Raw genomic sequence first — 21534 nt, forward strand, 5'->3', positions numbered from 1 at the left:
AGAACAATCATGCAGTTATACAAATGCTATGTAACAACATCATCCCAGTCTCCCCAGTCGTCCCCGACCTTCCTCACTTTAACCTTTTCGCCTGATTGACCGAAGTATGCAGCCGCATGCCACATCTTCATTTCTTCCTCACTAAAGGGCCCAAATGTCTCCCCGGTAGACTGCTCAGGGATGTTCCATTTGTACTCGTACGTGACGTCTGCAGATGGAGGTGTCCAATTAGGTTCCACCTCTCCGCTGGAACGCACTGAGCGAACGAGTTCCTCGTATGATCGAGAGTAAATGTCGGTGTCACCGAGCGACATAAGGTTGGATGCCAGATGTGTGATCATGTCAATATCGTTGAGACCCTTGGGTTTCTCTGCCGGCTTGTCAACGGCCATAGCAGTGTCATCTTTAGCCTTTCCATTGACTTTCCTGCAGTTGCTCAAATTAGCTGGCTGGTCCTAAAGAATATTTGTTTGACAGCATACTTGGTAGAACGCAAATTCTGCTTCGACTTGGTGCCTAGTCGTTGGAGTGCCTCAAGCACTGTTTCTCCTTTTTTGAGCATTCCAACGAGCTGGATTTCCAGCGCGCCCTTTCCACCGCTCTGTGCAAGCTCCCTCTCCTCCGCCTTCATCTTGTCTCTTTGTATTCGCTCTTGCTGTCGCTTCCTCCGACGCGCCTGCTTGATCTCCTTATCATCTAGATTGTCCATCCACCGATCGTGTACGGCGTGTGCGTCAAATGATCGGACATAGGTGCCATCAGCAGCAAATTTGCCTTCTTCCATCTCTTCCCGCATATTGAACGAAGACAACTCGTATCCCATGCCAGCCTTCTTCCGCCGTTCTCTTTCGTCCTCGTCTTCGGGTTCATCTTCATTCGCTGAATCTGAATCATCGCCCTCGTTGAACTCCTGTCCTTCTATATCCCCTAGGCGTAAGAACTCTTCTTTCTTCTTGCCCTGTGCCTCGTCTTTCTTCTCTTCCTTGTTGGCCATGGCAAACATGTCGTCATCATCTTCTGCCCCTTCCGCGTCCTTCCTTCTGCTCAGTACAACCCCCTCTCCGTCATCACTGGAGTCTGACTCGTATCCCTCGTTCTTGACCCGTCCTTTCCGCTTGGCTGACGGATTTTCAAGCGCAGACTCGACTTCCTCCGCGAAGTTCACTGGATCCTCATCAGGGTCAACAAAACGCGTCTTTTTTGGAGCATGCGAAGAGATTTGAGATGTTGATGCGTCCGCGCTGGACGTCGCTGACCGCTTCTGAGCTGTTCGGGGTGGCATATTGTAGTGCCAGTTGGTAAAAGAGATGTGTTTGGTTGTGTTTGTCACGAGATCGAGCCCAGGCTGGGCGTTCAGATCCAGATGGAACTCTCCAACTCTTGCGACTTTTCACTGAAGTTCAACGTGTAAACTGCATTGCATATGCGCAAATGATCGTAGCCATACGTAGAGTATTCAAGAACAATCCTAAGAGTGTATACTATATAGCGGAAATCATAATCAGTAGAGATCGCTTTACATCGCAGTGATTTGCATGACAGCATTCGCATATCCAGTACTATCGACAATCTGGACGCGCATCAAGAGTACCGTGTTCGCAAGACCTATCAGTGCTTGCGGCGGGGCAAGCTTCCCCGAGATCTCCATATTCTGCGAGCTGAAAAAGACGAGTAACTCTTTCCCAGCCTTGGCAACAAACTGAGGTGAAGATAAAATAGTTCAGGGAAAGTAACCCGATGTAAATGGATCTGCTTACCATCTGGCCAGTTTGCAGACGTTGTTGAAATACGTCGAAATGTGTCTTGTGGGTGTCGTCCACGGAGGAATCGGGTACAACCCTCGCGCTGCCGAGGCCTGAGAAAGTGTTGACGATCCTGACTGCATCTTCTAATTGATAGAACGACCCCGCTCGACCGTCCAGCGACTTATCAGCATATATGTCGGTGAATGAAACCCCTTTCATGTTGTTTGGATCTTTCAACACAAGTGGAACAGGTGGCGCATTCGCATTCAGAATGAGCTTAAATGTGGGAACAGATCTAGGGATTGTCAGATCAGGAATCGTCCGAAGATTACAATACAAACTCGTTGATGTTGGTGGGTTCTTGAGCTGGCCCCTGTATCTTATACCTACTCAGGAGTGAGATGACACTGCTGAAGGGGAAAAACAAGCAAAGCCGCACATTGGTCCAAAGATAGTGTTGTCTTTTGACGTCCTCCAGGAAGAGTTTGAGATGGACGTAACCGAAGTGGTATGCACAGACGGGAACAGCTGCTCTTTGGCGTCTGCAAGACTGGAAAAATATCATTCAGGCGAGGTCTGGTCACACTCGATGACAGTATCTCACCTTTTTCGTGCCGCTTCGTCTTCCATGGTCATGGTAGCCGGAGTTGCATCTTCGGTTGGAACATCATCAGCGAGAATTTCTACTGAGATTACATTCGTGGGTTGAGGCGGCTGTTCAACATCCGCTTCATTTTCGAAGTCAGGTAGCACATCCATATCCGGCTTCAAACCTGCTATCTCCAACAATTCATGTCCGGAGGGAACTGGCAAAGGAGCAGGAGGATTAGACGCAGGCTCCATCTGGTCAGCTAAGGGTGCAATTGTTTGATGCTCATGATACATCTCCCCCACAGTATCTTCATCGCTCCAGGATGTGATGGCAAATTCACGCTCTGTAAGATGAGACGACTCTAGCGCATCTTCAATTGGTTCTGGTTCTTCCCTTGAATCCTTTGCCGGTCCGGAGCGACCCTTCACGCTGGTTAGGCCACGCTTCGTGGCTGTCAATAAGGAACTCCGAATCTTGCTCCGGGAACCAGCGGAAGGTCGACCAGGACCAGGTTTAGGTCGTGCCTTTAAGGATGCTCCTACTACCACTAGCATCTTGGGTTAAGCTCGAGGGCTTGCGAGAAATCAAGCGTGTCTTCGTGGGGATGGCAACCCCTGAATCCTTGTCCGTCCGCGGAGCATCGATAAACTTGACCAAAGGGTTAGCCACCCGAGCACGGTGCAAAGGTACTGCTGGCTCGACGGGAGACCGAGATCCGTCCCCGTTCCTTAGTTGCGAAGGAGAATCGAAAAGAGGGTCAGGTGAGCTACGTTCCTCATCGACCGAAAGAATTCCATCTTCGCGTGCTTGACTGACTTCAATGGTGTCCTCGATGTCTGGCGAGTAGCTTGGAAGGTCCTCGAACTCCACGACTGTCCCATTGACCTTGGCAGGATCAGCCGGGGGGTTTGGGATGTCCCGAGTATCAGGGTCATCGGGGCTCATCAACATCAACTCTTCCTCCACTTCTCCAAAGACATCCATGTCAAGCTCCCCTTCAGCGTCCGCGTCGGTCAGTTTGGTTAGGGAAAACTGACGCTCAGCCTCAACTTTGCGAGGGCCTGGAAACGAAGCACGCCTTTGTTTCGTCGGTGGTGACGACTTGGCTTTGCTTCTGGGCCCAAAGGCCCTCACTCGTTGAGCGGAGGCACTACCAGAAATGCCAGGTTCTGACTCGCGCTTCCGTTTTGCCTTCGGCTCTCCCATGGGTATTTGATGCCTGCGGCGCTTCTTCGTGGTCAAGGGTTCATCATCGGAGGAATCGTCATCGGATCTCTCAGGTGATCCTTGCACGTTGTCCCTACTAGATTTATTTTCGAGGCGTGGATTCGCCCCTATCACGATGAATCGTTAGACAAACGCGCTATTGAAAGAGAACACGTGGCATACCAGGAAAACCCGAAACGTGAACCTCCTCCCCTTTCTCAAAAAGCTGTGGGTTCGTATGGTCTCTGCCGCGTGTTAAAGCATGTGCCCAGAACGTCTTGAGGAAATGCTTCGAGCCGCCTGTAAACGATTTTTCGGGTTCCCAACTATACAGAATAAGCAAGTGCCACACAAAGCAAGATGACACCCTACGTGCTATCATCCCAGCCGTACCCTTTCCACTGCAACGCGTCAGTTGAGCAAAACGCAGTGCTCTTATGTACTGTGTACCCACTTTAACATAGAATTTCTATTTCGACCGAATATTTAGCTTGCATACCGAAACGTTGTCCTGGACTTACCCATATAATTCTCTTGCCCCGCTTCGCATCAACGCGCGCCTTTGTCACAGACTCTGAGCCACCATAAGTACGACCATGAAATGGCCCAACAAGAGGCGCTCTGAGACTCACCGACTTCGTACTCGTCGCTCATGGATGGGAAGCAGTAAGCCTCAAGCGGGGTCTTGCATTTTGGGTTTCGTGCAATTGACGTGTGAAATTCTTTCTAATTGCAGCCTAGGTCGTCATTAGGAACTTTATTAACAGATCTTGGCATCCAGCAGTCAAGCGAGTTAGATTGCAGCAGCATTTCAAGAACATGGGAATCAAGTACACTACAATTATACCACCACAAAGCATCATAGCGAGTAAGTACGTTAGCAAGCAAGAATAAAACATAGTGTACAGGGAAATAGTCAAGATACCAATGAGATCGTCAGGAGGATATCGAGTCTGTCAACGACTAGCGGGCGTCTGTAAAAGCCTTCCTGAAATGAGGCAGTCCTTCACCCATGGAACGTCAGCGAGTGTTACGTCGTCCTGAATGTCCTTGGGACGCTCAGTGGATTCCTTGACGACAACATGATCATACGCAAGAAGCTCTTTGGAGGCAACCTTGACTTCAGTCACCGCTTCCACTTGAGAAGCACCCATGCAAATCATAATCCAAGGGACGATTCGACTTGCGTCTTGCGTAGCATCGAAGCCACCCTGTACGAGGCGATAAATATCAACACAACAAGCGGCAATAGACTACTGACTTTTCTCCCCCCGCGTGGCGGTAAGGGTACGAAATCAGCGCCGATGCACAGTATGGTCTTGCCAGAGAATAACTTGGAGGCTACCGTATTCGACATGATGTCGATCAAGTGCTCCTTGCAGTTACCCCAGTCGAGGTCAACAAGTTGAGATACACGAGCACTCAATGACTCCGAAAATCCAGCAGGAAGCAGGAAGGGTTGCCAGTCCTAGACACAGAGCGGTTGTCAGCAGAGGATTGGGGAGCATCAAACACACTGTACCGGTGATATCTGGTGTTTTAGATAATCATCTCGCATCCATTCATGAGACAGACATGGAATCCCAAGTGCAAGAGCCTCCAGAAATTTCGGCTTCTGATTGTAATCGTCGGCCAGGAGGAAAACACGTTCCAAACCCTCGAACTCGGGCTTTGGGTTGAACTTGAAGTTTTCCCTGGAAGCTATCCAGCGCTTGTTTGACTGGCTATGGGAACCCTCCATGGGAAAAATGCTTGACCAGTCGTCAATGACAGTGCCTCCATTGTGCTTGATAGCCAACATCACACTGTCCTTCATCTGCTCGGGGTGCTTGTTGCGGACGGTGAGCGTCACAACGAAACCGGTCTTCGCGAATGGCTTCTTCTGCTTGACCGAGGTGGCACTCATCAAGGACATCCCGGAAGGCGAGGGCGTAGCATGTAGAGGCTTGGGCCGAATGATTGTGACGATGGAATCAGCAGTAAGGGTGCGGTCTTTCCAATGCGACTGGACAACTCTTGAGGCGATTCGGATATCCAGAATCTCGTAGTTGGAGCTTTCTGTGTCAGAACCGTCGTCAACTTCGACGTGGACGGATCCTGATTCCATCTGACTGACATCTGCCACCAGTGCCGCGAAGATTGCCGTGGCCAAGGATCACTGCATCTCCGACCCGTAGTTCGTACCGACGAAGCATGGTGATATCCACCTGGTCCTCCGTCTCATCGTCAAATTTGATGAGATATCGAGTACCGGTCAGCAACGAGTGGACGGTGCCCGAATAATAATGGCCGTCTTGCCTCCACAACGCGAACACCCGAGTGGCGGGCTGAGCTGGAAGAGCGCGGCTAGTAGATACAGCGGGACGAAGTCGGTTTGCTGCTCGTGTAGGCGGCGCAGGAGTATCAGAGGTTTTGCTACGAGTGGATGCCTTCGACGGAGCACGAGCAGGCTTGACATCTTCAACGCGTCTGCGCTTCCATGATGAAGGTGCTTTCAACTCAGCAGGAGCAGGACCAACGTCCATATAGTCTTCATTGTCAGTGAGCTCTGTCTCTTCCTCCTCCTGTTTTTCGGCTTTCGGAGTTGGATGTGTCTCGCCCTCATCAGAGGCCTCAGTATCCGAAGAGTGCTTACGTTTCTTGCCTGCCGCAGAGGATGCAGCACGATTACGAGAGCTCTTGCGCGTAGGTGCCGGTGGCGCCTTCCCTTTCTGCTTCTTATTCTTGACAGAAGGAGGGACCACCGTAGGGGTAGGCACTCGCCCAGGCATTGAGGTTCGATCTTGCAGGTCCTGCTCAGGAGCAGAGGTGGGAATTTCTCCATACTCTTGTTTCGCATTCTTCTTCCCGCGAGTTGAGCTTTTCGGCTTTATTGTGGGAGGATTCACCTGCGGATTCGACTGATGGTGACCCTTGGTAAGTCAAGCGTCAAGAAACACTTAAAAATCAGTCACCTTCTTGACTAGCACAGGAGGGGGAGGGGGGAGATGGTGGCCTCCTCGAGGATCGCGTTTTTCCCGAAGCCGGTTTTGCTGCTGACTTTGCAGATGATTTGACCTGCAGAAGAGCGGCTAGAGGAATATCGCCCTCCGGATCTTGGCTGCTTTCGGACACCTCCATAGAGTCTGCAACAATCTCTCCTGAGCCATGCTCAGACATGGGGCTAAGAGGACGGAAAGGGCGCTTTGTAGGACTCTGGTTGAACCTCGCATCTCTTGTTGGTGTGGCAGTACTCGGGACGGGTGGTTCAGAGTCGGGCACGATGTCAAGGTTATCAGCTTCTTGGGGCTGCGACAACTGGAGGTGACGAAGAGAAGGTGGCTGTCTGATGGGCGGAGGCATGTCGTTGTCCTCGGAAAGTAAGTCTGAAGTGGGTGTCGCTACAAAGCTTGAAGGTTGGGTCTGGGCATGTTCATATGGCGTCTGATTAAACGGCTGCATGGCGGCATTGTCACTCGCGGGGGGCGGGGGCGCACTAGGGCCGTTGCCATACAGCTGTCTAAGTCTACGCTCCCGTTGTTCTGGGCGGATTAAAGATAGAAGACTACGAGGACCCGGCGTGGAGGTGGTCCCGACAGTGGCACGAGCACTTCTGGAACCCAAGGTTCGCGCGTAGTCTTCTGCCAGGGTACTGATAACAGTATTTTCCATTGGTGTTGATAGCTGAGTGGGCTCAAACTGTCCAGGGATTGCCGCGGGTTTCGTATCTTCTGTGGGCTCATCTTCCGCCACAATAAGTGAAGATTGTGACGCGTCTGCCTCGACCCCGTATCGATTGCGTCGTGCCCCAATGGATTCAAGCGAATCCTCTGCGTCAAACGGATAGTGATAAGCTTGGGCGAGACATCAGTTAAACCAAGAACCTTACCATCGTTCAACAGCTGCGATGCGTCGGGATGGGGAAAGCTTACATTCTGGGAAGAGCCTTCACCGCTCGATTGCGAAGGAGTACCTGCCACCAGTATGCTGCCGCTGGCTTCGCTGGTTTTCGTCTGCTCATAAGCGCGTCTTATTTTGTCCATCCATGAATCACCTTCCTCCTCTTGCGACTTGGACGAATGGGCCAAGGGGTCATCCATAGTGAGATCGTTTGCGGTGGTATGCCCTAGGTCAGAGAGTGGCACCTCGAAAACCTGAGTAGCTTGTGCCATATAAGTCGCTGCAGGATCTTGTGATACTGCGCCACCAAAGGAATCTTGCGAAGGAGGGGAGGGAGATCTCTGGCGTCGACCGGGTGCCGCAGGGAGGGATTTGGTGGGTTGGAGAAGTGGTTGGGCCAACCTGGCTGGACGGGGAGACTGGAAGGAAACAGACTTTGGGACTAAATTGCAAAAGGGACGTCGCGATCTAAAGCAGACTGTTATAAAGGTTAATTGGTGGCTCACCATTTGCCTTTCCGATGCCAGATGCTGTACGTGAATCAGGGTGGCTCAAAGAATCGGCATGGGAACCCTTTAAATTGACCGGTTTGGCGGAAGATGCTTGTGGAGAAGACGAGCGGGTACGCGCAGCAATTTCGTGCTTGATCTCACTTGAAGCTGGAGTATTTTCTTTCTGGGATCCTTCCTTGACTATTTCCTCCTCCCTGTGCAAAACCTGTGGTTGCGTCTGTGTGGGGGCGAGCCAGTTGAACTGGTAGCGGGGTGTTGAACCTTGAGCAGGAGGAACTATCATTGAATTAGCTAGAAAAGGTTGTGCTGAGATTCCTCCCGTCTCGCTCCAATTGGTCGCATTCTTGATTCAACCCCCAATTGTCATCAATGTGCTCCACGGTTGATTTTTGTTTCGTAAGTGCATGCTGTAGGAGCTGGGTCGGTTGCGATTCTACGGAATCACTAAACGTCATGGTAGGGAAATTTTAATTGAAAGGCCCGCTCAGCACGGAAGGACGACGTGCCTGTGGTCGTTGAAAATATCCATAAGATCTTTCTGAGTATGTTGATTAACTGCAATCACGTAGATACTCCAATCCTGCCTGGGCACCGAGAGGTAGTAAATCTACGAGAATGCAAAAAATAACTAGGGTGCAATCGCAAGGTTGGTGATCCGACGCGAATAGTAGCCAGATCTGCGCCTGGACTCTGGAAGCTGTAGTCGGCCAAGTTCCAACTCAATGGTACTGGTGAGCACCTAGCTCAGGGTCCATTTTAGAGTTAGCGTCTCGATACAATGTGTACTGCCACTGACCTATTAGCTAAGCAAGCATCAATCTTCCGTACTCCATGTCACCACCTTCAATAGGCTACTAATATTAGACAATGGTAAGTAGATTGGGATAAAAAAGCGATGGCCTGAGGTTTTATCACTTTCCATCCACTCGGATCAACTTCGAGAATTGCTACACATTGTCAGTTCAGACAATTCTGAAATCCTAGCCGAGTCAGGTATGGTGTAACTCAAACTCATTGCCACCCAAGCTGATGTTGTTTGATCTTCAAGGTAAAGTCCAGCAAGTGCTGGAGTTCCATCACGAGAGAAAGTTCGCAGTATGATATTCCAAGTTGATGGGAAGAAGACAAGCACTGATTTTATTATTTTAGGAATTTTCCTATATTCGCTTGGAGGAATACGAAGAAATATTGAAGAGCAGGGTAATATTAGACCCAGGTAGATCATCGTGATTCGTGACCATGGCCATTCTCACGACTGATCATGATTTCCTACAGATCGACTTACATCGCCCTCAGCACTGTAATCGCAGAGATGTGGTACCATCCACGAGGCGCCGTTTGAAGTCATTCTTTGGCGCTGTCCCGTACAACACCAAGCGCCAGAATTACGAGCTCCGGTCCAGCCGGGACGGGATCGTAACCATGCCTTATATGACAGCAGTATCCGCGGGACTATGTTAGTTCCTATTGTCGGGGAGTGCAGGTTCTCGCAAAGCACGAGTTCGTTACTGCGAAAGCTGAAAGCAGCAGTAGCAGCTGAACCGGAGGTGGAGATGATTATCGCGGTGGTAATCAAAGAACGTAACCAGCTACTGCACAAGGAGCGGATGGCAAGCAAAGATTTCGTGTCTCGAGCCACGATACCCTACACCTCCAACGAGGTTTCTGTTACCGGGCACACGCGGTGTTCGATCGAATCAATGCATGTTAAACTCTGGCTCCGTGGCCACGGCCCCATCGACGTCGATGCTAACGACAGTAAGTTAACGGCGGAAGGGGTACATATTCATGCAATTTTTCCAAGTTCATTCTACTGACGTGATTTACACAAACCCCATTCCCGACCATTGACATGGATGCCGTCAACATTATTATGAGGAAAGGGGCAGATACGCATCAGGGATCGGCTCGTGACGTTTTGTGAGGACAGGAGAACCTGGCACCAATCTGGATGACATTGGCTCGGCATTTCGTCCCCCGTGGGACGACCTATCCGATAGCCTTCCTATGGCCGTTCAATCGACGGCTTATGACCGTTACAGGAGATAGCACTCCAAACATGTACCACAGTCTCCTGTCTTTGTGAACAACAACCTAGCAAGTAGCGGCGAGCCCACCTGCACGGAGTACTCTTCCCCCATGCGTATCAGAGGTGTACAACAGACCCCCCGCCGTGACAAGCCCTGCGACCAACACTCGTCCTCGTGCAGCCAGCGTGCACACCAGCCGACAGACACGGCGGTGCGCAGCAGATCACTGTCATTGACCCGGCAGCGGTGCCATTACAGACGCGCGCGCGCCAGCCAGCTTGTCACCCAGAACCTGCCTGCCGCCACGATGGGTCCTGCTTCAACACCCGTCACCGCACGGGCGTGGAGGCGGGTCTTCTGGGTCGCAGCGCCTGCCACCGCTGCTCGTGGAAATCAGCCTGGGCGCAACCCCACAGCAGAAATCAATGTCTCGTCTGAGCCGGAGTTAGACTGCAAACATTCTATTTCATATCATATTTCATCCTCTTATAGGTCATGAACGTTATGGGCTCCATACAGTCAGAATAATAATCAATGCAAGCATCGTGCTCTATAAGCAATGTCTACAAAGGAGAGTTTCGAGGTTTGCATACGTGAGAAATCAATGCACGTGCTCTCGACGCGTCAATACTACAGGGTGGTTGAGTTTCCTTCTTCTAATATCTTCACTGTATTTTACTTCGTGCCAACCTACTTTTTCACATTCGCTCCTTTTTCCCTCTGCGCTGGCCGCCGAAAAGTAGGCTGCAATGTACCCGATACACGAAACAAAAAAGAATCGCTCTTTATCTCCCGCTCGAGCACTCCTCTCTGTTGACGACTCGGATGCCGCGGCCTTGATGCCTGCTGTCAGCGCAGACAAAGTGTCCACCGTTAATACAACCTCCAAGAAAGCGCTCACAAAGACACTGGCAAAAGATAAAACATTGAAGGCGACCCCCGTCAGGCCCGTTCGTGTCGTGGACTACGACTCGCAAGAAATGACGAACGTACCAAATCCTGTACCAGACACAGGCCTTCCCCCTCCAAGTCCAAGCGGTAATACAGTATATTTCACGCCGCCCCCAATCACTGCGTCTTCTTCGGAAACTCGTCAGTCTCAGGATTATCACGCAGTGATCAAGTCCACCAGCGCGACTTCTGTCTCAACCTTCATCCCGTTGCCACCACTACTTACTCTTGAGCCGACACCACCCGCCGAAAATGTGCATGCTATCGGGATAACCTCTGCTCCTTCCCGCACGAGTTCAACTCAGTCTCATGCGGTCCAATCAATACAAGTACAACGTCCCTCGCCATCGCAACATATTTCAAAAACCGCAATAATTGCACTCTCTGTCGTCGGAGGTGTCGTGCTACTTGGAGTGTTCATCGTAATCAGGCTTTTGAGACGTCCTCGCCGCCGCAAGTGTCCAACACCCTCTCTCCCCATCCTCCAGGACGGTGCCTTTCCAGATCAGTTTGAGAGCGAAGGATCCGGGTCCCCAGTTTTTGGAGGAAAGGAGCGATTCTCGCCCTCACTGAGGAATGCACGAGGAAACACGGGGCTCTGGACATGGACTCAATATCACTCCGGACTGCCAAAGCCGGCGCCAACTGTCATAGTGACAAAGTCGTCCTCAGGCACCCCTGTGAAAGGATCAGGCAGTCAAGAGAACTTGCTCGCCGAGAAAATGGTCTCTTTCGGTGGACAGGACCAATACCCTTTCGCCGGTCAGGGCAACTTTGGACAAAGGACCCAGCCGCCTCTGCAGCCTATCCAGAATGCAATCACCCGCGCAGTTTCTCGGCTCTCCACAGTTTCCATGTCTCTTTACCCAAACTCGCCGGCCAACACCACCTATGGTGCGACGAACGTGGGTATAGCCATCGATGGCACAGCACCTCTAACAGGCGATGGACAAACTATGAGACGTGCCAAGGATAGGGTTGCGGCAGCACGGGCGCGCAGTAGCATGGTTTTTCCTCCTAACGCCCAGGACGCCTCCTCGCTGCGGCGCTCCCAGAGTTATGCTTATGGTGGAATGGACGTCAGCACCCCAGCCTCACCTGGATGCGGGAGGGACCCGCAGAATGGGGGCCGTTCACGCATCAAGTCAACATACTACACACCTGGTTCATATCCTCGCACTTCCGCAGCTCCTTCTGCGTGGATAAAAGACCGCGGACAGTATGATGGCCTCCACCCTGACCGCGCTCATGATTTGCAATGTTCTGACTCTCGTCGTGGCCGTGAGACACAGGCACTGACCTGTGCTCTTGGCCTTGCTTCGCCTGTCCCATCATCCCCTCATCCAACGCTGTATCCAGACGACTCCATGAGTGTAATCGGAGAAGCAAAAAGGGTCATCGTGACAGGCACCCGAAGCCAGAAGAAGCCAGTTCCGAAAGCTATGATCAATTATGACAAGATGTTATCTCCGCCCGCTGACTCTGCGGCTCTCGGAAGTTTGATGATGGTGGATTTCGCGGCATCAAAGTCGACTGCATCACTGGTAAACATACGTCCGTCCGAGGCAGCCAGGGAGATGCGGGAGCCTCAATCTCAGGCAGGGCAGAGTTCCGGGGGGTCCGGTCAACCGAAGACGAACATGAAGAAGAGAGTGGAGGACAAGCCGCCCCGTGTTCCCTCTCCTCCACCATTGCCATCACTCGCGCAGATGGCGCTTGCTCACGCGAACCCGGAAGCGTATGCTGACTATCACAGTCCGACATACAGCATCTATGGATTGTATGACGGAGACAGGAAAAGTCGGGGAACTTCATTCGGATACTGATTTAGGAATAAGACGAATTCTCGCACATACTATATGACAGACGAATATGTTGTCACCTACTGTAGTTTTGTATCGAGAATGGTTTGCAGTGTGCCTGGAACGATACTGAACGCGGTATGTTAACTCTGTGCCAGCTCTCGTCGCCAGCTGTGTTGGCCAAGTCTATCAGTGTACGCTTGGCTAGCACTGTCGTTCTTATCTTTTGATTTGATCACGATATGTACAGGAACTGGTCCCGGCAAGCAAAGATAAAATTGATAGCTGTACATGAGATAGCGCTAAGCGGGAGTTGTTATGTTTGGGATTCGTGAGAGGTTGGACTCAGCTAGCCAGTGCGATATTTCCTTTCTGTGTCTCCTCAATCCTGCGGCTGCGGACAAGAATTTGCAAACAACCGCACTAGCGGAAAAAAAAAGAACCTGGCAGCTGCGGACTACTCAAAGCCAGGATTATACCAGACTAAACTTTGGAGTTGTTGCTGGGCACACCCTAAGTTATTCCAACCCTTTGGGCTACCCTTTTTCACATACATACCACCCGTCTGTGATACCCCTTTGCGCCTTTTCCCTTATACCCTATCATATCTTGACTCATGTCTCAGCTCGCCCTCCCCGCCCATCAAGAAAATCTTGTCCTCAACGGCGACGGCGACGATGAGATAGAGTATGAAGAGCTCGGACTATTGCCTGCAGATATACCGCCTGTTCCCTCCTTTCGCGGCATTCCATTGAAATATATATCGTGAGTGTCGCGTCTCTTTCCGCAGTCAACTTTCTGCAACGTTGAATATGAACATGGTCCATCCTGCCAAAATTTCTGTTTTCCTTGTGTTGTATCGCGGACAACTTGATTGACACAAACTCATGTCTACAGACTTGTAACATTGGCGGTTCAAAACTCTCTTTTAACGATAATAATGCACTATTCTCGCGTTTCCATTCCTCCATCCCAGTCCTACTCTGCACCCACTGCCGTTCTTCTCAACGAGCTTCTCAAAGGGTCCATATCACTCGCTATTGCTTTCACCCGTATAAATCGTTCCACGTCGGATACGCCACAGCTACCACTTACTGTCAGCCGCTCCTGGCATCCTGCAAAGGTTCTCTTGCGTATCCGACGACTGGGCAGAGAAGTCTTCTCACCGGACTGCTGGAAGCTGTCAATCCCCGCCATCCTATATGGTATGTACTCTGCGCCGCCCATATAAGTCACCCTCATTTAATCTCGCTTCGTGGGCTTTTCTCAGTCATTCAGAATAATCTGCAGTATGTTGCCGCAACCAATTTAGAAGCAGCAACGTTCCAAGTCAGTTATCAAATGAAAATCCTTTCCACGGCGGCGTTTTCTGTGTTACTCCTGCGAAAACAGTTGAGTGCCAGTCAATGGCTGGCACTGCTGTTCCTGGCTATCGGAGTTGGCGTTGTGCAGATACAGACTGGCGCAAGTGACACAAGCAAGGTTGCATCCTCGTTGTTGTTCCGAGGGACCTCGATGAATGCCCTTAAGGGGTTCCTTGCGGTCGCTGCTGCATGTTTCACATCCGGCCTGGCAGGTGTCTATTTCGAAATGGTCCTCAAAAATTCTCAGACCGATCTCTGGATCCGCAACGTCCAACTCTCTGCATTCTCCCTCCTTCCTGCACTCGTTCCCATCATCCTCTCACGACCATCCGAAACGGGACTCATCAGTTCCTTGTTCGCGAACTTTGGCGTCTGGGCGTGGGCCACGGTTGCTATCCAAGTGCTTGGCGGCCTGGTCACTGCCATGGTCATCAAGTATTCTGACAACATCCTCAAGGGTTTCGCCACAAGTTTGAGCATCGTGATTTCGTTCCTGGCGTCAGTCGCACTCTTTGACTTCCAGATGACGTTTACGTTTATCCTTGGCTCTGTCATCGTCCTCATCGCAACCTGGCTGTACAACCAGCCAGGGCGGAGCCCCAGCACAGCAAGGCTGGTGTACGTGGGCAAGAACTGAGTGTAAAGGATGACAGTGCATATTGGGACATAACACGTTTCCGAGCTGGACTCTTTCAGCCCGTTGTCGTCGCTCCGGGAGTGCTCGGAACGCTGTCTTCGACTACTTATATATACCGATAAGGACGGTCACTCTTGTTACATTGGACATAGTTCGACTGGACGCTTAAGTTTACGGTACATCCCCTATTCCGTGTCCCTATCCTCACGTCGTCCTTAATTTGATTGCGCGACGATAGTCGACCTACGATATACAATGTGATATACACTACAATCAATACTCCATGGAAGCTATCTCGTAGTTTGTGTGATGCCCCTGCTAGAGACCTTGAAAGCGATGCGAAGGAGTGGAATGTACAACATGGATAGCGTAGATATATAGAATGAGAATGCGGGACTTCATGCTCTCTGCTCCAAGCCTCTCTTGAGAGCTGCGATGGAGACATCGTCAGCGAAAGAAAGCTATGGTCTTACTCGTGTACGTACCATCGCACGTGTCTTTAGCGTCACCAAACAACATCTTCGTGTTTGGCATATAGAACATGGGGTTTGGGACGTCAGCTGCAGAAGTGTAAGCCGACCGCTTAGCAATATGAGCTTTATCGCGTACCATAACCGCTGGACATTCCTCTCTTCATCACAATGACCTGTTTGCTCTTCCACGCATGCAAAACAGGCATGCCAGCAATCGGTGAACCAGGCTCGAGGGAGATGGGATTCACGGTATCATTGGCGCCGATGACGAGCGTCAAATCGGTCTCATTGAAATCGTCGTTGATCTCATCCATCTCCAAGACGATATCGTATGGCACAGAGGCCTCCGCCAGCAGGACGTTGCACTGGCCGGGCATGCGACCAGCTACAGGGTGAATCGCGAAGCGCACTTTGATGCCCTTGGCTCTTAGCATGGCACATATTTCCGCTATAGGATATTGTGCCTTAGCGACAGCCATGCCGTATCCGACAACCTAGGATTTAAGTCAGGGAGGATGGTGTCAAACAGGCTCATCAAGGCATACCAAGATCACACTGTCGGAATTGGCAAGAGCCTCCACCGTATCCTCGATATTCGTCTTCGTGATAGTGCCCTCAATTTTAGTGGTCTCACTTGGTGCGACAGTGCCGATACCACCGAACAGAACATTGGGTAGTGATCTGTTCATCGCCACGCACTACGAGAAATTTTTTGAGCTACTCAAAAACTGGGAGGACATGACGCGTACCATGATGTATGATAGGATTGAACCACTAACACCAATCAGCGAACCCACTGTCGTAAGCAGGGGATTGTCCAGCATGAAGCCTATCTGAAGGTCAAACACCTCCTTGCAACTCAACTCTGACGCTCACCTTCTGCAACCAGCGCGAACCCTGAATAGGCGTTCAAGACAGTGATGACGACAGCTTCAAACAACATATCAGAAGCAGACTGAAAGTGCCCGAAGTGTACATACGCATGTCAGCCCCACCAATAGCAGCTGTCGTTGTAAAGCCCTTGATGAAACTGAGAACCGTGCTAATTCCGAGATACCCCGCGGCAACCAAGGGTACTGTTGGCGCAGCCGAGACAAAAGCAGCCATGGTTAATACATTCACTCCGAATAAACTAGAGTTAAGGAGGTGTCGTCCGGGCATCATCAAAGGCCTCGAGCCCATCTTTCCAGCAAGCTTCAGGAACGCAACAATGGAGCCGGTGAAGGTGACACCACCAATGACAACCCCGAGGTAGGCAGTGACCAGGTGTAACGTGGAGACATGAGACGGGTCGGCGAGGACACTGCCAATGGAGGTGAGGACAGCAGCGAGACCGACAACAGAGTGCAAAGCAGCCACCATCTGTGGAAGCTCGGTGGCCGTGATACGGCGGCCAAGGATGGCGCCGATCGTGCCTCCAATGGTAGCAACACCAGCGAACTGAGCAAGCAGGGCAGGGGGGAAACCGACTGCCAGAAGTGAGGCAACGATGCCTGATCCAACACCGAGTATGCCCAGCACATTCCCTTGTCGTGCAGTTGCCTGGGATGCCAACCCAGACAGAGAACCTGTAGGTCATATGTAGCCTATCAGTTTCGTACCACCAAAAAAAACAGAAGATGTGTTCACCAATGCAAAGCATGCTGCTCGTCAGGTAGCCTGCCTGCACAAGACCCGCCATACCGGTGCTTGCAGCGGCCAAGAAACCACCGGTAAACACAACAGCTGGGATACCGTACAACCAAGAGTATTCAGGAGGATCCGTGGGTCCTGTTGACAATGTTACATGGCAGTAGTAGGCGAGATCAAGGCTAGACTCACTCTTGAACATGTCAAGCATCCGCTTCGTTATGACGAAACCACCGGCGACATTGACACTCGCGAGAAGTACGGAGAGTGCGCCCAATACCTGAGGAATGGTTTCTGGAAGGTATCCTCCTCCCATAACGAACAGACCACCAACACCAACCATCCCTTGGAAACACTCAGCTTAAGTTCATACCTAAAGAAAAGGTACATACCAGAGATAGCATTGGTAACGGACATCAAAGGGGAGTGGAGCGCTGGAGCAACTCCCCAGACGACTCGGTATCCAACAAGACCCGCGAGGCCAAACGTAAAGAAGTTGCTCATGAATGCGGCGCCTGTCATCTTACCGAGAGCCACTACGGAACCCATTCCAGCCGTCACAGTAGCTACCTCGCGGGTAGCCTTCTGCCAGGGAGTGATGGCCAGGGTCTCTGCCTTCTCCTCGACCTTGGGAGCGGGACGCGCGACCGGAGGAGGTGCAGGTCGGGGCACAGGAGGGAGGATGGCACCTTGGTGGACAACGATAGAACCGCGAACAACTTCATCAGCAAGATCAACATTGAAAGCGTTGTTCTCTCCCATAGACAGCAAAAACTTGGTTATGTTGTTCGAGTACAGAGTGGACGACTGCGTTGGAAGTCGCGATGGAAGATCGGTGTAACCTTGTTCCTCTGAGAATTTCCTCTATCACGCAAAGCAGATGGCGTACCTATGATAGTTACGCCGTTCTTCACTGTGAGTTTGCCAGGAACCGTCGCTTCGCAGTTACCACCAGCTTCGGCAGCCATCTATGCATAACAGCCCGTCAACTGTAAAATTTTGATTCTTTGCCAAAGGTGACTCACATCCACAATAACTGAACCCTGCTTCATAGCTGCAACCATCTAAGACAACGATCAGAGACGTCACAAACCCACCAGTGAATACTTGCATCATTACGAATGAGTTTGGGTGCAGGTTTACCAGGGATGAGAGCCTATGAGCACTGGTTAGCAGAAAGACCACGAAAAATTGCACTAGACATACTGTAGTGATAACAATGTCGACATCCTTGCACTGTTCCATGAACAGTGCCATCTCGGCCTCAATGAATTCCTTCGACATTTCCTTCGCATAACCGCCGCCGCCTCCTCCTTCTTCCTGCATGGAAACTTCCAAGAATTCACCACCGAGTGATTGCACCTGTTCACGAGCAGCAGACCGTGTATCGAAACCGCGAACAATAGCACCAAGTCGACGGGCCTGGTGTAGTAATGGCACCATAAGCAAGACGTGAAGTATCAGATTGTTCTTACAGTAGCGATGGCACTCAATCCAGCAACACCTGCACCGATGACGAGAACTTTACCAGGTGGAATCTAAGGTCGCGTGAGACAAAGCGAAACCCTTGTGCCGAGGATGGCATACCTTCCTGAAGAACGACCACTTTTAGTTAGATACTGAGAGCCATACGAACAATTGAGGCTGACCCAGCTGCGGTAACCTGACCCGTAAGATATCTTCCAAAATGATTAGAGGCTTCTAATACAGCCTTGTAGCCAGCAATGTTTGCCATCGAGCTGTCAAAGCTGATCAACGCTTGCTTCTCTATACCCAGCCATGATGGAAGCTGACCTCAGTGCATCAAACGTCTGAGCACGAGAAATACGAGGAATCATATCCATAGCAAACGCATTAACTTTACGCGACGCCAGTGCATCTAACACGGCCCTGTTCTTTGCGGGGTATAGGAACGAAATGACCGTGCTTCCCTCCTTCATGCCCTTGGCCTCTTCATCAATGGATGGTGCTTGCACTTTGAGCATAATATCCGTTCTATCGAAGAGTTCATCTCGAGACACGATAGCAGCCCCAGCTGCTAAGTATTCTTCATCCAGGAACTGAGCCTGTGCACCAGCATGTTTCTCGACAAGAACATTAGCAAAGCCTTTCTTCTTGAGGAGCGCGACGTTCTGGGGTGTAAGAGACACCCGTCGCTCATCCGGGAAGATCTCCCGCGGCGCTCCCACTGTCAGAGACGCATAAGGGATGCCTAGTGTTAAGATGTGTGTAAGAGACGCCTCAGGCTGAGACGAAGGGAAAGCACACACCAGAAACCTTTGGTGACTCTGGAGCAGCTTTTGCTTCGTTTGCATTACGCGATGACCGGTGAAATGAACGATGCGCTATACAGTGTAGAGAGATGTCATTATGAAGGCTTCGAATGTATGAAATGGCACTAACCTGAAGTGAGTGATCGGAGGCTGCTGCGCCTTGAAATGTAGAGATTTAATGGCCGACAGCCGAGCCTCACTGCTGGCGGCCTGAAAGCCGGCATGGTCATGGTCGCGGTTGACGTTGAAGATGTGTCTGAGGTGGATATACATATGTGTTACATAAAACACTCGTTAAATACATAGTTCATGATAACGGAAGTAAATAAAGATCATCATCGGAAAAATGAGGCCCGCGGCACCCTCGAATACTTAATCTTAATTGCAAGCTGCTGGCATCCATAGGTAACAGATAAATGACTTTGTCGACCTCAAGGCTGCCACGTCTGCTGTCAATTTTAGCTTGGACCTATGCAGTAAGCGGTTATAGGATTGTGATCAGAGTTCATCCTGTTCAGCACCGCTTCGTGGAAAGCATGAGAATTAAAATGTGAGCGTGCATCAGGAGCTCGCACTCGTGCACAATGAAATTAGATTCAACACCTTCTACTTCATGCATTGACAAGGCCGCCTCTGATTCTCACAACAAAACGGCGGTCCGACCACGCCAAGCAGCTAGATCTCTGGTTCTACTAGAGTCTATTGCTGGTCGCACGCTCAGCGGCCTTGGACAAAGGTCCCTGAAAGAAGACTCATTGCGAGAAATTGGGCTTTGATAGCGGATCCACGGAGTACTCCCTGGTCACACGTCGTTGTGTTAATAATATGGGTTAAATCACCTATCCGACGTCTTGTTATCCCCAGAGTGGATGATCTCCAATCTTCCTGAGAGTCAAATATTTGGTAAAATATTTGCACACGTACACGAATAAGTCAACATGATATACCCATAGCTGTCATCATCGAAGGTATATAACATAGCGAACGGCCCGCACGTATATGAGTCTTCCAGCGCATCCATACACAAGTGGTACCCGTCCGCTCAGTCTACGACTCTTAGCGCACCTCTCCGCTGAACTCCTGTTCGAGACGCACGAGGTCTTGCGTATGCGTATGCTCCCACAAGGCCTCGGCTGCCGCAGGCTCAATGGGCGGGAGGGGCCTTCGGGGGTGGCCACCATAGCCGTATAATTTCTGGAGAAGGTATTTCGTTCCTGAAATCGACGCCTTAGCAATGGTAGCGTCAGCACGCCCGACGATTCCTTGCAGCCGCTGTGCTTCGGGAAGGAGGGATGGATCAGCCATCGAGGCCTGGCATAACTCGAAGAGTTTCACAATAGCATACTTAACAACAACGCGAATTAGCAAAGAAAAATTTCACCAGCAACTAGGCACGTACAGGAGCAACGTTCGCAAGACCGGTTATAGCACCATGCGCATTTGAATAGGCTGATGGCAAAAGGAAGTCACTGAATCCGCCAAGGACAAGGAAAGGTGCGTTCTTGTTTTTCCGGGGATGGAGTGATGAAAACGTCGGATCCGATACGGTAGCTGCCACGCGGGTAAGCTTCCCGACGTCACCACAACTAAATGGCACACTTAATGGACGCCTTGCACGATTGATGAGGAACTTACGTGAGTTTGACACCACAGATATTCGGGCACTCGATGGCGAGTTCAGTAATGAGGTCCGAGTCCAAATTGATGCCTCCACTGGCACCAGGGTCTAGAAGAACGATCAGGTACTTGTCGTCAAAATATATACGAAGAAGACACTCACAATTGTAGATCATGACCGGTATAGGGCTCTTAGAGCTAACCTCTTCCCAGAAGGCTTTCAGTGCTTTCTTGTTGCCAGAAAGTGCACCAGCAAAGTAACCACTGGCGATAGCGATGGTATAGTCTGCGCCAGCTGCAGCGGCTTCATTTGCTAGGTCTATCGACTCGCGAGTGCTGCCAGCACCAATGCCAGCGATGACAGGTACATTCACTAATCCTGAATCATCAAGCACCTTCCTTGCAGTCTTGATCAACGTGACCCGCTCTTCATGTGATAGATGGATGGCTTCGCCCATCGACCCAGCTAACAACGGTCCCACTCCGGCAGTCGCGACACGGACGACATGGTTCTCAAAAGAGGGAATGTCTGAGCGCGTGATCAGCACTGTGCTCTGCGACTCCGAAGTACTATTCAGATATGCAACGAAAGAGACTGACCGAGATCCTCGGACTCGGGAAGGAAGAAGGATGGAATGGGCGCGTAGATGCCAGGTTTCAAAGGGCGTATCATGGATGCATAGACACCGTTCATAACCATGATGAAAAGAGGTCCTTGAAGGAGAAACAAAGAACTTGGGTTTCATGGCGGGTATATAAGGACCCTGGACTTCATGATGGCGGCGATCTCGTGTGTCCAGGGTGTGCGGCCCGAAACCGGATGC

The 21534-nt window shown here is 50.9% G+C and overlaps 8 protein-coding genes across 8 annotated transcripts; 3 read left to right on the top strand and 5 right to left on the bottom strand.

Moving 5' to 3' along the window:
- Window positions 1–26: 26 nt before the first annotated feature.
- Window positions 27–1282, bottom strand: EDB91DRAFT_1040666 (uncharacterized protein; the record flags this gene model as incomplete). The annotated part of the gene is made up of 2 exons (XM_041312881.1): window positions 27–426; window positions 483–1282. The coding sequence occupies 2 exons, from the start codon at window positions 1280–1282 to the stop codon at window positions 27–29; spliced, it is 1200 nt and encodes a 399-aa protein (XP_041184503.1).
- Window positions 1283–1516: 234 nt separating this feature from the next.
- EDB91DRAFT_1261674 (uncharacterized protein) lies at window positions 1517–4211 on the bottom strand (the record flags this gene model as incomplete). Its single annotated transcript, XM_041324418.1, has 11 exons — window positions 4176–4211; window positions 4065–4117; window positions 3998–4012; window positions 3916–3944; window positions 3727–3869; window positions 2950–3671; window positions 2350–2891; window positions 2185–2295; window positions 2087–2131; window positions 1758–2040; window positions 1517–1699 (listed from the first exon to the last, which is right to left on the bottom strand). Exons 1-11 carry the CDS (start codon window positions 4195–4197, stop codon window positions 1517–1519), a joined length of 2148 nt encoding a protein of 715 aa, XP_041184504.1. The 5' UTR covers window positions 4198–4211.
- A 102-nt stretch (window positions 4212–4313) lies between these two features.
- Window positions 4314–8682, bottom strand: EDB91DRAFT_1093869 (uncharacterized protein). The gene is made up of 10 exons (XM_041316842.1): window positions 8441–8682; window positions 8289–8378; window positions 7929–8260; window positions 7412–7864; window positions 6601–7352; window positions 6498–6575; window positions 5703–6443; window positions 5066–5650; window positions 4805–5011; window positions 4314–4754 (listed from the first exon to the last, which is right to left on the bottom strand). The coding sequence occupies exons 1-10, from the start codon at window positions 8461–8463 to the stop codon at window positions 4500–4502; spliced, it is 3516 nt and encodes a 1171-aa protein (XP_041184505.1). The 5' UTR covers window positions 8464–8682; the 3' UTR covers window positions 4314–4499.
- A 67-nt stretch (window positions 8683–8749) lies between these two features.
- EDB91DRAFT_1332450 (uncharacterized protein) lies at window positions 8750–9390 on the top strand. The gene is made up of 3 exons (XM_041325397.1): window positions 8750–8927; window positions 8983–9150; window positions 9210–9390. The coding sequence occupies exons 2-3, from the start codon at window positions 9032–9034 to the stop codon at window positions 9274–9276; spliced, it is 186 nt and encodes a 61-aa protein (XP_041184506.1). The 5' UTR covers window positions 8750–8927; window positions 8983–9031; the 3' UTR covers window positions 9277–9390.
- Window positions 9391–10944: 1554 nt separating this feature from the next.
- On the top strand, window positions 10945–12741 carry EDB91DRAFT_1041638 (uncharacterized protein; the record flags this gene model as incomplete). Its single annotated transcript, XM_041312937.1, has 2 exons — window positions 10945–12473; window positions 12525–12741. The coding sequence occupies 2 exons, from the start codon at window positions 10945–10947 to the stop codon at window positions 12739–12741; spliced, it is 1746 nt and encodes a 581-aa protein (XP_041184507.1).
- Window positions 12742–13333: 592 nt separating this feature from the next.
- On the top strand, window positions 13334–14718 carry EDB91DRAFT_1241734 (nucleotide-sugar transporter; the record flags this gene model as incomplete). The annotated part of the gene is made up of 3 exons (XM_041322114.1): window positions 13334–13482; window positions 13615–13922; window positions 13988–14718. The coding sequence occupies 3 exons, from the start codon at window positions 13334–13336 to the stop codon at window positions 14716–14718; spliced, it is 1188 nt and encodes a 395-aa protein (XP_041184508.1).
- Window positions 14719–15116: 398 nt separating this feature from the next.
- EDB91DRAFT_1041755 (PNTB-domain-containing protein) lies at window positions 15117–19135 on the bottom strand (the record flags this gene model as incomplete). The annotated part of the gene is made up of 17 exons (XM_041312947.1): window positions 15117–15148; window positions 15204–15278; window positions 15334–15685; window positions 15737–15889; window positions 15941–16020; window positions 16068–16121; window positions 16172–16759; window positions 16821–16961; window positions 17013–17165; window positions 17213–17662; window positions 17710–17788; window positions 17846–17884; window positions 17914–17976; window positions 18027–18242; window positions 18296–18358; window positions 18457–18559; window positions 18615–19135. 17 exons carry the CDS (start codon window positions 19133–19135, stop codon window positions 15117–15119), a joined length of 3162 nt encoding a protein of 1053 aa, XP_041184509.1.
- A 1014-nt stretch (window positions 19136–20149) lies between these two features.
- EDB91DRAFT_1233436 (uncharacterized protein) lies at window positions 20150–21410 on the bottom strand (the record flags this gene model as incomplete). The annotated part of the gene is made up of 5 exons (XM_041321099.1): window positions 20150–20437; window positions 20493–20679; window positions 20729–20819; window positions 20874–21239; window positions 21311–21410. 5 exons carry the CDS (start codon window positions 21408–21410, stop codon window positions 20150–20152), a joined length of 1032 nt encoding a protein of 343 aa, XP_041184510.1.
- Between the last annotated feature and the right edge of the window lie 124 nt (window positions 21411–21534).

The sequence above is a fragment of the Suillus paluster genome (genome assembly GCF_016628075.1).
Source record: "Suillus paluster strain FC165 chromosome Unknown EDB91scaffold_1, whole genome shotgun sequence".
Classification (NCBI taxonomy): domain Eukaryota; kingdom Fungi; phylum Basidiomycota; class Agaricomycetes; order Boletales; family Suillaceae; genus Suillus; species Suillus paluster.

Excerpts from the sequence above, each read along its gene's own strand:
- EDB91DRAFT_1093869 (XM_041316842.1), bottom strand. The coding sequence starts at position 8,463 with ATGGATATTTTCAACGACCACAG. Across the intron at positions 6,576-6,600 it reads CTCTAGCCGCTCTTCTGCAG|CAAAACCGGCTTCGGGAAAA; the intron begins GTCAAATCATCT and ends CAAAGTCAGCAG. Across the intron at positions 6,444-6,497 it reads CTCCTGTGCTAGTCAAGAAG|TCGAATCCGCAGGTGAATCC; the intron begins GTGACTGATTTT and ends GGTCACCATCAG.
- EDB91DRAFT_1332450 (XM_041325397.1), top strand. The coding sequence starts at position 9,032 with ATGATATTCCAAGTTGATGGGAAGAAGACAAGCACTGATTTTATTATT. Across the intron at positions 9,151-9,209 it reads CAGGGTAATATTAGACCCAG|ATCGACTTACATCGCCCTCA; the intron begins GTAGATCATCGT and ends GATTTCCTACAG.